Here is a 14,570-nt window from a genome sequence, read left to right on the forward strand (position 1 = left end):
TATCAGCATTTTAACCTGTAACACATATAAAAAACACATGTATAATTATTAACTGACCTTTGACATCTTACTATTCTTTAATTTAATACACATTTTATAATAACATCACCCCTTATTTTTTCATGGATCTCATCACATGCAAACGCTTAACTCTTTCTTTTTATCCATATATAATTACATTATTTTGACTTACATAACTTTTATAACCCACTCTATTTAATATGTACATGCCAAAATATATCTATACAATGACTCAGAGACTTAAAACAACCAACTACGATAATGGTCTTGATATCTGATGTAGACCTCTAATGACTTTCGTTGTGCCTACTTTATCTACAATCTACGTGAGGTAAAAATCAACACGCTGAGCTAATACTCAGTGGGTGATTGCAAACAAATAATAAAATAGAGCAAATATATTCATGTATATAAATAATTAAGTAAACAATTACGAACTTGTCAAATGTTGTTAACATAATAAAAAGCATAATTGTCAAACTTCTTGATATAAAATATGAGCGCCATATGTATCCTTATACACGACAAGAATTTCCTTCACATTCAATAAAAACATCTTATTTTGCCTTTATTGCACATTTTATATTTATAGGAAATCACCACAAACTTAGTGTATGTAATAAATGCAGACATGTTAACATTCACTGATAATTTCACAAAATCGAGTATCAATCTTAATTAGTTTCTCAACCCTTTTAAACACATAGTAGGGTTGACTAAGTAGATAAGGAGTTATAACGGTAGGCACAGGGTGCCAAACGGTAGGCTCAAAGGGCAAAACTGTGATAGCAAGGTTCTGTGGCCATACTTATGAGGTACCTGATATGTAACCTCAAATATAGATCATGTATCGGTAGCAGTACTGCGAACTCTATATGTTTATATGGCATGCCATACCCTTAAGCTAACCTCGACTCCTATTAAGTTTATCAGAGCCAAGTATTATTAATTCAATGTATCAGTCGTTCAATGTAAATGCATGTCATTTGAAGTTATTTCAATTCATTTTCAAAGTATATATATCATATGCAAAGGTTAACAAGATGAGAATCTCATGATAAATAGTGCAAAACTTTATTGACTTAGTATTCTAATATTGCGTCAAGTCAATTTGCTTCTTGCATTTCATAACATTAATAAGTAAAGAATGACAAGTTTTACTTAAATCATCATGCACAAATAGGTGTTATTATTAAGTAAGTATGTGATAAAATAAGTATAAGCACGTGTATAATTCTTATCGATTAAGTAAGCATGTCAATTTTTATGCATTCCAATTTAAGAGAATTGCATTCTGCCACATATATTACATAAGTTTTTCAAGCAATTTAAAATTACAATTTGACTCAGTTTCTTTATAACAAATATACATTTATGTCTTATCTTTCCAACAATGTATAATTCATGCAATTCTGATCACTCTATCTTAAGTTATGAATTTTTCTTTACAAACTGCTCAATAAGGTCTTAATCAGTCCAGTATTGGTACTTGTTTATAGTATCATAAAATATATTAGATTCATGCATTTTCATACATATTCAAGCTTAAGTATCTTCTACAAAGTTGTAGGTATACTTCTTAGAATTTATTTGGCACTAGTCTTAATAAATTTCATTGAGTACATAATTAGTTATGGTATAATCAATACACTTTATTCCGGATGCTCTATCACTATATTCAGTTTAGGTTTACTTGCAATTTATATCACCTTAACTATAGATTAAGAATTTAGTCCATTTATGAAAGTTTTAGCTCTTTGTCTCAACTTTCATTTAGTATATTTTAGACTTAATTTCAATAACTGCACAATAAGTTATGAATTTATTAACACATGTTATTCTGTTACAACTTATTCTGCCATATTTACACTTTTAACTCTTATGTTAAATTTCTTTACTCTAAGCCTTTCAAACACCATTTTAATATTCATATAACATATTTATACAATCAAAGCAACATTTCCAGTAAGTAAAATCAATCTCTAATTTCACATATTCATGATAAAATCAAAGGAAAATAGAAAATCATACAAACACCAATTTTTTTTTGAATTTCTCTTTTCTTTTCATTTCTACTCTTTAGTTATTTCCTTTCCCTTTGATGTTCCTTCATCTAGTTCAATTTATATCTTAGGGAAGAATTGAATAAATTATAAATTAAATCTTTATAATTCAAATTCATGCATGAAGAAATGAGAATATGCTATTTCCTACACATTTTTAAACTCACCTTTGATTTTCAAGTATGGTGCATATAGAATCCTAAACTTTTCTTCTTCAATTCTTTCAATATATGACTCTTTCTTTAGCTATCACTACAAGAATTCACAATTTCACTAACGGATTTCACTAACGGATGGTAAATCCGTTAGTATCACTAACGGATTCACCAACGGTTTGAAATCCGTTAATGATACTAACGGATTCACCAACGATTTGAAATCCATTAGTGATTCTAACGGATTCACCAACGGTTTGTGATTCCGTAAGTAATATTAACGGAATCCGTGAGTGAAAATTTTGGAGCCAAAATTCCAGTCTTAAATGAAATCCCTAATTCCTTAAAATCAAAATCACTGAAATCTGAAGTTGCCTCCAACCTTTCCCTCGTTCACTGCCCGTTCACTGCCAAGTGCATCCATCGTCCGCCGCCATCAACGGTTCACCGCCATCAACGGTTCGCTGCCATCGACCGTCGACAACGAAGCTTATTCTCAGCATCAATATCCACGGGCTCACTGAAATCGGAACTTCGGTCCAACCTCTCGGCCGTTCACTGCCCTGTTCATCCAACGTCCACGCCATTAAAAGGTTCACCGCCATCAACGGTTCGAAGCCATCGACCGTCGACAACGGAGCTTATTCTCAGCATCAATATCCACGGGCTCACTGAAATCGGAACTTGGGTCCAACCTCTCGGCCGTTCACTGCCCTGTTCATCCAACGTCCACCGCCATCAAAAGGTTCGCCGCCATCCACCGTCGAATTTCCCACTCCACGATTTCAAATTTCTTAGATTTTTTGTAATTTTTTGCTTGTTTAATTTTTTGCTTGTTAATTTTTTGCTTGTTAATTTTATGATACATTTATGCTTGTTTAATTTCTTTGCTCAACCCGTTCTCATCATAGATTTTTTTTTCAAGCCCTTTTTTTTTTTCCTTGCATTTTGACATTGACGATAATTCTTCTCTCTCCCTATTCAGCGATATCTCCTCTCTCTCCAGTCGGTGACATCTCCCACAGTCCCACTTCCCAGTCAAGCCTCTCTCCCCCACTTCATTGACGAGTGCCGGCAGCCCAGTCTCCTGCAGGTAGTTTTTTTGTGAAAATTATTGCAAGTTCTCAGACTTGATTTACAAATTATGTTTTAACTGTTGGTAGTTTATTTGTGGGTTAAATTATTGATATTATTGTTCTCTCTGATGAGAATGGATGTGTTGACTTAAGTAATTTGTGGAATTCCATGCAACTGTGATATTTTTTTCCGGTGATTGTCTTTCAGATGTTTGAGATAGCGATGTGCTTGGCCATAGATTATGAGTTGCTTTCTAGGTAGTTTCTGCGTCTATTCAGTTTTTTCCGGTAATTGTCTTTCAGATGTTTGAGATAATGAGTCTTAATTCATCGAAAAAAATGGAAGCATGAAGCTCATGAGTTGCTTTCTAGGTAGTTTCTGCGTCTATTCAGTTTTATTACTTTGTTCTGCTTTCTGTGGATAATTTGACACATCCTTTTACCTACTGTTGTGATTGGTCTCTTAGTGTTATGAAATAATTTTATAATTTTATAATCTGGGTTCCTTTTAAGATAACATCACTTGTAACAAGAATAACAGTAGAAAATAGCTAAACAAGAAGAAAGGAAAAATGTTATTATGAAATAGCTGAGAATACAATTGTATTTATACAAGAAATGTAAAACAGAGGTATCAATACAGCCAAGACACCTCAGTAGAAGGAGAAAAACTTTAGAATAAATACACGTTGTCTATGCCAGCTTAATTCTCTCTTAGGGAACAGATTTCGTAAAGCAAAGTAAAAGTTAACTTCTGGAGTTATTAATTCTTCCACCTGTTCACTGTTTATCTCAACTTACTTTGTTCAGATTGGTGGAGGTGAGGTTCAGACAGGTATGCAGGACGACAATTGCAGTGCATTGGAGTTCCTGTCCACTTGCAAATTGGCGAACCTAACAGTGAAGGCAGAGCTTGGTTGTTGCTTGCTTCATAGAAGTGGAAGGCTAACTATAGATGGCTGCATCCTTCAATGTGAGTCAAACCCTTTGGACTATCTCTCATGCCCAATCGTGACTACAGCTGGGGGGAGTGAGATTTTCTCCTCCTCTGTGAAGACTAGTTGTGATGGTGTTTCTGTTTCTCAAACTCGGATAGAAGGGGGTTCCAAGGCTGTTGTTACAAGTGGGAAGCTGGCTTTGCAGCGAGTTCGAGTCATCTGCTCTCGAACTTGTGTTTATTTCTGGTTTGATGTAGAAGATAACTGATGACATCTCAAGCTAGCCTGTAACATAATGAACCTAGCTTTTTATTTATTCTCATTGTTGAATTGATTCTGAATATAAATGCTTTCATTCAAGATAATTTCAGAGTTACTTTGATGTCTACAAATCAGAGTTTATCTTCATAGTTATTGATTGCCAGGTTTAGGAGGCCAAGTAACGTTACCAGGAACACGTAATAATGTATAAAAATAAATGGGTTTGCAATTTTATGGATCACCAACGGATTACCAACGGAAATTCCGTTGGTGTCACCAACGGAAATTTCCGTAGGTGATCCGTTAGTGTCACCATCAGAAATTTCCGACGGAATACCGTCACTGTCACCCACGGAAATTTCCGTTGGTGATCCGTTGGTGATTCGTTAGTGTCACCAACAGATAGAAATTTCCGTTGGTGAATAATTTACCAACGAGGATTTTGCAGACGGAATGAATCCGTTGGTGATCCGTTAGTGATATTGATCACCAACGGATTTTCAATGTTTACCAACGGAATTTTCCGTTGGTAAACATCAAAATTCTTGTAGTGTATTGATCTTAACTCATCAAGCTGAGGTGGTGAAAATAGTGAATAGAATTATAGTAAATAATTTTTAAAAAATTTAGAACTTAATAAATTTGAATACAATTTAACTTTTATATGAGTATGGATAAATTTTCAATAACTTATTATAGTGCTATTAGTTTAATATGCCACTTTAACATAATAAAGTGATCTGATCAAATAATTATTCCATATATATATATATATATATTTTATATTTAAAAAATTAAAATTTTATTTTTAAAATTAAGATTTTCTCCTAATATAGGTAGGGGAAATGGAGGCGCATGCCAAGCAGAATGATTTTTTTTCTTTACCAATGCAACTATATTGCATTTTTCCAGTCACATAGGATTAAAGTACAACAAATGAGAGCTCACATAGAATTAAAGGTTAATTCTACTAAAAAAATATCCACACAACTGAATCAAATAAGTTAAACTTAAAAAGAAAAAACAAATCAAATCACTTGATTAAAATAAACTCTAACGCAAATAGATTAAAATTAGTTAAATAAATAATAAAAAATCAATCCACAGTAATGACAGTTACACTATAATCAAATTAATTCGTTAATATAACTACTAAAAGTAACATTCGAAATGGCTATATCATAACATCGATAGAAGAAAAAGAAAAAAAAAAAAAAACAAAGAGAAACTTGGTTTTTTGAACAAACAGAGGCGACAACCATTAATAGCAGGAAACAACGGATGGAGAATAACTAGTTGATTTTCATTGATATACTCTTTTGAGTTGAATATTTGTCCATATTTGATTATTTCTATTTTTTAATGGGCTTTTCTTTTGCTCTTTCTGTCTATATATAAAGAGATGGTTAAGGGGAGGTTTTGATTTGAAATTAATGGTTGAATTTGATTTACCAGTCAAATTAAAATTGGACCAATTTATGACGGTTTGAAAATAGTTTCAATTTTTATTTTGATTTCAATTAAATTTACATTATAATTCGATTCAAAAAAATTTTAAATAAAATATATAACAATAAATAAGAATCTTAAATATTGTTAATATATATATTATTAAATAATTAAATTATAAATATACCTATTTACATAATTTAAAAAATAAAATAATATTATATATATAATATAAAAAATAAAATATTTTTACAAGTAAAAAATTAAAAATTAATTATTTAATAATTTAACTTATGAAAATTTAATTTAAAGTTTTGATTTAATTTAAAAATTAAAATCAATTTATTAATTAAATTTAATTTTAACTAATTCAATTTCAATTCGATTCATAATACCAAGTCTTGATAATGGGTTTAAATACTTATTCTTAATTAATTTTTTACCCTAAATCTTAAACTCTAAACAAATTAAAAAATTAACACTCCATTAATTTCACTTAAAGGTAATTTTAGAGAATATTTTTCATTGAAAATATCTAATAAGAAAAATTATTTTCATTATTGATTAAATATTAAAAAATAAAAAATATTAATAAATTAAAATATAAATTCTAGTAGTAATAATGAGATACTTAAAATTTAAAAAATAATTTTTTATTTTATAAATATGAAGTTATTTTTTATTTGATTAAATAGTATTTTTTTGTGATTAATTTTTTTAAATACTTGTAAAGTTAAAAAATTAAAAATATTTTCTTACAAAATAATCTTTTTAAAAAATAAATAGAGTCTAATTAAAAGAAAAAGGGAAGCGAACAAAATTAAAAAAAAAAAAAAAAAAAAGAAAAAAGTCTTTGAACTCCGGTCCGGTCACAGCAAACATTGGACAAGGGACCTCCAATCCTAAGCCCAATGTATTAGTCATTAAACATTGGGATTGTAATATTGTTTGTTTACTGGGCAGTTAAAGGCCATCTTATACTGATTTCTATGTAGGCCTATCTTCAAATTTGATAAACTCTATAAATCTATAAGTTATTTTAAAATTTTTAGATCTTATAAATTTTTTCATTAATTTTAAAAATCTCATTCAAACGAAAAATAAAAGAGTAAAATAAATTTATTTTCTATTTTTTATTTAATTAAAGAAAATATTTAAAAAAAAATGATTTTTATATTTCATTCTATTTCTTTTTCTATAAATACACAATAATAATTTTTTTCTCTAAATTATTGTTATTATTTTATAAACGGAATGTTAAAAAATCCACATTTACTATGTTAAAATGTAAGAAAAATACTAAATACGATCACTCTAGGCCTTTTCGTTATAGTGATTGAAAATTATAACAATTAAGTATAATAATTAATAATTAATTAAAAAAATAAAAAAATTTATTAATTAATAAGATAAAGAGTGTTAAATAATTATTTAAAAAAATTTCACTGTTATTAACCTGTCTAAGTCTTCTAATTAAAAAAAAAAAAAAAGGTGTAATTATCTTGTCAGATATTTATGGGTATTGCAGATTCCATAGTGCGGCAACTTGGAACGGGGCCTTTTCAATCCCAGCTGTCCTTATATGTGTAAGCAAGTAGTTGTTGTTGTTGGGGTGGGACCTATTGACCCATCCTGCTCCTGACCTCCTTCTTTATTGTTCCTTTCACGATAACCCATCAACATCACTCATAATTTCTATGGGTGCCCTTGTAAATTTCACTCCTTCTTGGCCCTTTTTCTAATTCATAATTTGTGTTTTATTTCATGACGTTTTTTTTTTTTTTTGGGTTTATCTGGATTCTGGATACTCCCAATTTTTGTTCTTACTAGGGACCTAATTTCCATTTTGCTTGATTGTGTTTGCTTTACATGACATCTGGGTTCCGTTGTAATATATACATAAGAGTTGAATCAATAGTACTTGTTTTAATTGGGTTTTAAGTTGTTTTTGTTTTTGTTTTTTTTTTTTTTTTTTTTTTTTTTAGAAAAAAGTTTACGGTGATACAGAGATGAAGATGGTAGTGAGGTTTGCACTATCAAGGTTAGGTTTTTTTTTTTTTTTTATTATTTTTTATCACTTTCTTCATTTCATAGTCTGTGCCACTCGGTACTAGTTCTGAAAGTAGAGTTTTTTTGGGTGTTGGTTGAAGTGTCAAAATCTCGATAGGCTAGTACTTGAGTCTGCAAGTAATGTTTCTCTTATATCGTTTGGGACGGTTACTGGCGTTGCACGGTGAAAACGGAAGGAATCTGGTTGGAAATTTTTCATTTCTAATCGGGGAGTCAAAAAACTTAGATTACTTCTTGCCTCTTCTCAATAAATGGTTTCCTTTCCCCAGGATTCGTCTAGTGGATACTTAATTTTGGGGTTAGTAACAGAGGTATTAGTTTGTGGTTTCTTACTTTCTGGATTTCGTTGGCTGAAAAGGGAAAAAAAATATGATTTGGATCCCAAAAAGGGTTATGCATGCAATTTTGAATTGGGCAAATTATTTTTATATTTGTTTTTTGATTTTTGATCCCAAATTCTGGCCATTGATAATACCGAAGTGAGGTGCGTTGCTCCATGTTTTCTCAAGAGTCACGTTAATATAAATTTCATTGTGCAGTGTGTATGTGATGCATGGTGAGTGTGGTTAGATTGGCAGAAGAATACAAAGAATGTGGAGCTGGAGCCTACGCTGTAAAAATTTGAGCATACAAAAGTGAGAGTTAATTTTGTGGGCCTGTTGTTCTGTTAAAACTGTTCTTATCGAGTAGGGCACACAGTTAATTTGTTTTTTTGTTGCAATTAGAAATTACATTTAGAGTACTATTATTCATTGTAGGTTTCTGGGTTTTTCTTCTTTGGTTGGTTTCTGCATTGTCTCTTTCATATCTCACTATCCAAAACCCTAATTACCATTCACTGTTCAATTCACCGTCGCATTAATTTCTGTGCATTCATTTTTTTTATTCCCTTTAAGCTCCCATTTATTGCATCTTTGATTTAATTGTTTTCAGATATTTCTCATGGTCTAACTGAACTTTGTTGCTTTTCATTCAACGATAGGTCGGCAATTCACAAGAGTCCAATTTTTTGAATTGTGGAGCAAATCACCATTGAATTTTTCACATACTCTGCTGGGGTTTTGTGATTTTTATTGGAGGTGATCTCTGGTTCAGCACTCTTGGCCTTTTTTGGGGTTCATCTGTTTGTTTCTCTGCTTCCTTACCTCTATTGCCTGACACATCCTGCTTTCCCATAATTCTAATCTACCATCCCTCCAGTTGGTGATACCAAATTGAGAAATAATTCAGATCCAGATTTCAAGGACTGTTCTGGAAAAACCCCTCTTTTAGAGGTTGGCTTGCAGATTAGCCTACCTTCTAAAGCACCTTGGTAGATTTCTAGATTCTTTCCTTGTCTTGTGGGTATTTCTGGATACGAGTCTAGATGACTGTGGATGAAGCAGGCTGTAGCTCTTTGTGGACTAGGGAACAGGACAAGGCATTTGAGAATGCACTTGCAACATATCCCGAGGATGCTTTAGATCGATGGGAGAAAATTGCAGCTGATGTGCCTGGGAAAACACTAGAAGAGATTAAAATTCACTATGAACTTCTAATTGAAGATTTGAATCAGATTGAAGCTGGTAGTGTTCCTCTTCCTAACTACTCTTCTTCAGAGGGTTCAGTGAGCCATGTTGGCGATGAAGGAACTAGTAAGAAGGGTGGCAACCTGGGGCATCATAACAATGAATCTGGTCATGGAAATAAAGCATCTCGGACAGATCAAGAACGCCGTAAAGGAATTGCTTGGACTGAGGATGAGCACAGGTGAATTATTGTTGCTGATTTATTTAGTTGTTGTGTTACTTTTGTTTACTGGTGCACCTGCAAAGTTACCTAAAATTTTTTCATTTTTGCTGTTTGCCAATGATAGTTTTTCTTCAGTAGCATGCTTTTAAGGTTAGGTTAGGTATATTTTTCTTGTGTAGAATATTATCCTAGGAACGAGTTGGAGTCTCAAACTCTGCTTCAACGGTCATAATTTTGTTAAAACTACCTTTTTTAAAAGTAAGTTGATTGGTAAACATATGATTTTCTGTTAGTTGCCTTGATGTATTACTGCCGTATATTTGCTGTAAAATATGCTGAATTGCCAAGTAATCATTTAAGAAATTTTGAAGGCTGGCATTCAGAATAGAGGTGGGGCTTTTAACATCATGACATATTGCTCATTGCACGTGCCACTTATTTGCCCTTGCATTTTTTTTTTGAAACAATTTCATTATTCTATGCTTATTTTTTCCTGATTCTTCGCCCTATCCAGAATAAAGAGAAAAGAAAGTCCTATCCTTCAATTGTCTGTAGTTTCTTTTCATGTTAATTTTCCTGACAGAATATTGACATTTTAACTTCTGCTCACATTAAAATTTAGAAGACATCTCATGCTTAAGAGGGTTTGCTTATCATACGGAACACATGCTACTTGCTTAAAAAATTGTTGTGAGGAAGTGCTTGTTACATGTGCCATCATTTTGCCCTGCATTCTTTTGAAAAGGAAATAATTCCAGTTCTTTTGTGCCTAATGTGCACTAATCCTTTGACCTATCATAAGTTAAGGGAAAATGATATCCTAAACCTTTAATGGTCTTTGTAGTTTCTTTTTCGTGTTAATTTTTCTTGAGAGAATATCAAGTTCATCAACATTTTAGTTTCCTCTCGCATTAAAATTGAGAAAAACACTAGTTGACAATGCTTTATGCTAATCGACTCTGATGTGGCTTGGATTTTGACTTAGGCATGCCAATCAATGCATAAGAAAATCTTAAAGAATTCTTCATTGTAGTTTATCAATCCGCCTATATCTATATATATATATTAAGCAAGCATATTTTCCTAAGATGTTGACGCATGGCGTTTTCTTCTAGATTTATGCCATATGGCATTCTTTGTAGGGAGTTTCTTTTGCTTTAAATATCATTTATGCTAGATGTACTATTTTTTTTTACTTTTTAAGTATCATTATATTGTTTTTCTTACAAAATATAAAAGTTATTTAAATTTTTTCCTTTAATACTTTTAATATTTATTATCATCTACATCTATCTATCTTTATATAAGGTACACATGTTTTCTATGGTACTACCATTAAAAATTATAAATTTATGTCAACTAGTTTATTTAATTGCACCACATGTAATAACAATGTATTTAATATATATTTGTAGTTGTTTTAAGTAAAGAATTATAATTATAAATAATTATGTTATCATAAAAATATTTACAAATTCTTCATTTTTAAATCAGAATAATGATATAAGAGCTAATTAATAACAGAAAAGTTCATATTAAAAATAATTTTTAATTTCATTATTTAGAAATCACTATTAACAATATTGAATGAAATTTTTTGAAATATCATATTTCAGTTTTACATATTAAAATTTTAAATAATCACGTGGAAAGCACGGTTAGCTCCCTAGCACCATCAATAGTTCAACACAAACAATGGAGAGGAACTAAAATGTTAATAACTAATACAATGATAATTAACCATCTAGAAGACAACTTTGAGCATCTAATTAATGAAGATTGATCGTCCTGCAGGTGATCTGCCTTTGATGCTAACTTCTCCACCCCCTCCCCCTCACCCTGTACAATCCCTGCGGGATACGAAAATTAATCTGGGATCTGAGAATGCTTCAATTACTTTTTGTCGTGGCATTCTTAAACATGGAAAGCCATAAAATCCCTTAGTTATGTGTTTCTTGTGGGTTTATGGATTTTGGTTGTCAATCTCATATATATATATATATATATATATATATATATATATTGTTTTTATGTTCTAGTTTTGCTTTTAAGTTTTTGGTCACCTGTTAGATTGCCTTTTTTCAATAACACGGGTGGTAAGTTCAAGTCTGCTTTGCTTTGATCCTAATTATATTTTAAAATTCATATCCGTGTAATTCAGTAGTGGGTTGTTTAATGGGTTCTCTTTCTGTGTTGACTGCAGTATAAGATAGCTCCAGTAAGTTTGTTTATTGCTTTTAGTCATCAGTTTCCACTGACATTTCTCAGTTTTCTTTTCCTGTCATCTTTGGCCAATTGCCTCAGTTTCAATTGAATTTGTCAAATTACAAGCATACATGTGTAGATTGTTGCAGTATTTCCTTGCTGATGAGGTCTTATACTCTTAACTTTCTCTCGCGAAATTCGTATTGTTTTCTAATGTCTATGAAGTATTGTAACAACAAGAAGAGAGATTGGTCAATAAAATTCTTTGCATATTTGCACGTTTAGTTTACCATTATGCAAATATTGGAAACTTCAGGTGTATGTGAGTGGTATTGGGAGCCATAGTTTGAACCCAACCTAAAAACTAAATTGCTCTTGGCTGATTTTAAATTTTCCTTGGTCATCAAATGTGAAATGAGAAAATAATGTGTACCAGAAGCTCCATAATTTCATGTGTGCATTTTGAACCACACGCAAATATATGAAATAATCAACATTCCTTGTGCAAGTTTTGCGTCAAGGCTTGCCTAAGATAGATCTGCATAGTTGAAAATAAATCACATTGGCTTATTTCAAGATTTGGTGCACTTGAGCAGTTATGATGTATCTTATTTCCTAATGTAATATAATAATAATAATCTTGATTCCTTAGTATTTCAACTCTCTTTTGGTCTCAATGTGGTAATATAATTCTCCTTTTTCTCAAAGTAATGAATTTTCTATTTAAGAGGTCGTCATACCTTCATTACATTGTCATCTCATCTGTATATTCTGCATCAACTTGTTTCTGAGCATTTACTACCAATTTTTTTTTGCCCTTCTGAATTGTGGTGAATTTAATGTATTACATTACATACCACATCAAATCATTTGGTTTATAGAGACGGTGCCTATTTCCTGTGAGACGGACAATACCATCTTTCGCATACCAGTACTTTCTACTCTCCTTTAGAATTCACTCGTCTCTGGTGAAATTGAGTGTGTTCACCCACCTATTACCTTTCCCCCCTTCTTCTTTTCTTTCAAGATATAGAATACACCTACTGTCCTGTTTACTGATTGGAACTTGGAAGTATTCGAACAAGCAGATAACTGGCTCAAGGATAAAAGGAAAATCTGTTGATTTTAGAAATCACGAGGGCTCAAGTCCCATTCCCAAAAAGTGCCTGCTCACCTCCCCTATTATTTTTGTCTTATTCTGGATTCTATCAAATGGATTGGATTTTCCATGAATGCATCTAACTTGCATTGTTTGGTTGGGAGTGGCAATTATATCTTGCATATTCAGTTTGTGAAAAGCATGAACAGGTTCATAACGTCATGGCTCTGGAAAAAAAAATGGTTTCCGGTTCTGAGCATTTTGTTAAGTTGTATTTTTGGACTACAAAGTTTGTCTTATTGAAGGATTTTCAGATTTTGTTGGGGGATTTTCTCTTGCTCCGTTGTTAGTGTTATTTTCTAATGACAAATTTTTTATGAATATGTAAGGGTAGTTTCTAGAATTTAATTGACATCTAGTAATTTCTATATCTTGGATAACAGGTTATTTCTTCTTGGTTTGGACAAATATGGGAAAGGTGATTGGCGAAGTATTTCAAGAAACTTTGTTGTGACAAGAACACCTACACAAGTGGCTAGCCATGCACAAAAGTATTTCATTCGTTTGAATTCAATGAACAAAGATAGGAGGCGGTCCAGCATACATGACATCACCAGTGTTGGCAGTGGAGACATTTCAGCAACACAAGGACCAATAACTGGCCAAACAAATGGTTCTGTTGCTGGAGGTTCCGCTGGAAAAGCAGTGAAACAACCCTCTCAACATCCTACTGGTCCCCCAGGAGTTGGTGTCTATGGTCCTCCAACCATAGGGCAACCAGTAGGAGGTCCCCTTGTCTCAGCTGTTGGAACCCCTGTGAATCTTCCTGGCCCTGCACATATGGCTTATGGTCTTAGAGCCCCAATACCGGGAGCTATGGTTCCTGGTGCACCGATGAACATGGGTCCTATGACATATCCAATGCCTCCCACAACTGCTCATAGGTGATACGCATGGTATAGCTGCAAAATGTACAAAGCCTGAAGACTAATTTCTTGTGTTATTGTTAGCATAATGACTTCTCCATTTTTAGCTTGAATAAGACTTTATTTACAAGCAATATTGTCTTAAAACAGTAGATTATACTGGTAGCAAGTATCAAATAAGCCAATAGGAAGGAGAGTCCATGCATTTGTGTAGGCAGCAGCTATGGAAAGTATGAAATCATTTATGAGTAGGATACCAATTTAGTTCCTTTTTGGGTTTTGCATTACAATGATTAGTCTTGTATTCAATTTTAGTGGCCAAATTTGCAAGGAAGCATTTGTATTTCTAACTATTTTCGAGTAGCATTTGTGGGCACATGTTGTGCTTAGCCTAGCTATTACTTTGTGCCTATTATAGAATTGCTGTGAAATTTTAGGCAAAGGTTATGCTTGCAGGTGCAAGTGTGTGTGATGGAGCAAAGCACTCATCTAGGAGTCATAACTAGGTTTCATGATTAAAAAAAGTAAAAAAAGTTATAACTAGGTTTGCCGTGGGGAACCGGCCAAACTTCTTTT

The 14,570-nt window shown here is 32.2% G+C and overlaps 2 protein-coding genes across 5 annotated transcripts; both read left to right on the top strand.

Moving 5' to 3' along the window:
- The first annotated feature begins 248 nt into the window (after positions 1-248).
- LOC110626931 lies at positions 249-4,618 on the top strand. Its single transcript, XM_021773126.2, has 4 exons — positions 249-285; positions 2,512-2,984; positions 3,225-3,332; positions 4,126-4,618. The coding sequence occupies exons 1-4, from the start codon at positions 249-251 to the stop codon at positions 4,519-4,521; spliced, it is 1,014 nt and encodes a 337-aa protein (XP_021628818.2). The 3' UTR covers positions 4,522-4,618.
- A 3,317-nt stretch (positions 4,619-7,935) lies between these two features.
- LOC110626581 (transcription factor SRM1) lies at positions 7,936-14,345 on the top strand. 4 transcript variants are annotated; one of them, XM_043962104.1, is made up of 4 exons: positions 7,936-8,004; positions 8,573-8,668; positions 9,016-9,782; positions 13,512-14,345. In XM_043962104.1, exons 3-4 carry the CDS (start codon positions 9,400-9,402, stop codon positions 14,014-14,016), a joined length of 888 nt encoding a protein of 295 aa, XP_043818039.1. In that variant the 5' UTR covers positions 7,936-8,004; positions 8,573-8,668; positions 9,016-9,399; the 3' UTR covers positions 14,017-14,345. The 4 variants fall into 4 exon arrangements, with proteins under 4 accessions (XP_043818039.1, XP_043818040.1, XP_021628270.1 ...); XM_021772578.2 differs by lacking the exon at positions 7,936-8,004 and adding an exon at positions 8,066-8,344; XM_021772580.2 differs by lacking the exon at positions 7,936-8,004 and adding an exon at positions 8,066-8,331.
- Positions 14,346-14,570: the final 225 nt, after the last annotated feature.

This window comes from Manihot esculenta, chromosome 11, assembly GCF_001659605.2.
Source record: "Manihot esculenta cultivar AM560-2 chromosome 11, M.esculenta_v8, whole genome shotgun sequence".
Lineage (NCBI taxonomy): Eukaryota > Viridiplantae > Streptophyta > Magnoliopsida > Malpighiales > Euphorbiaceae > Manihot > Manihot esculenta.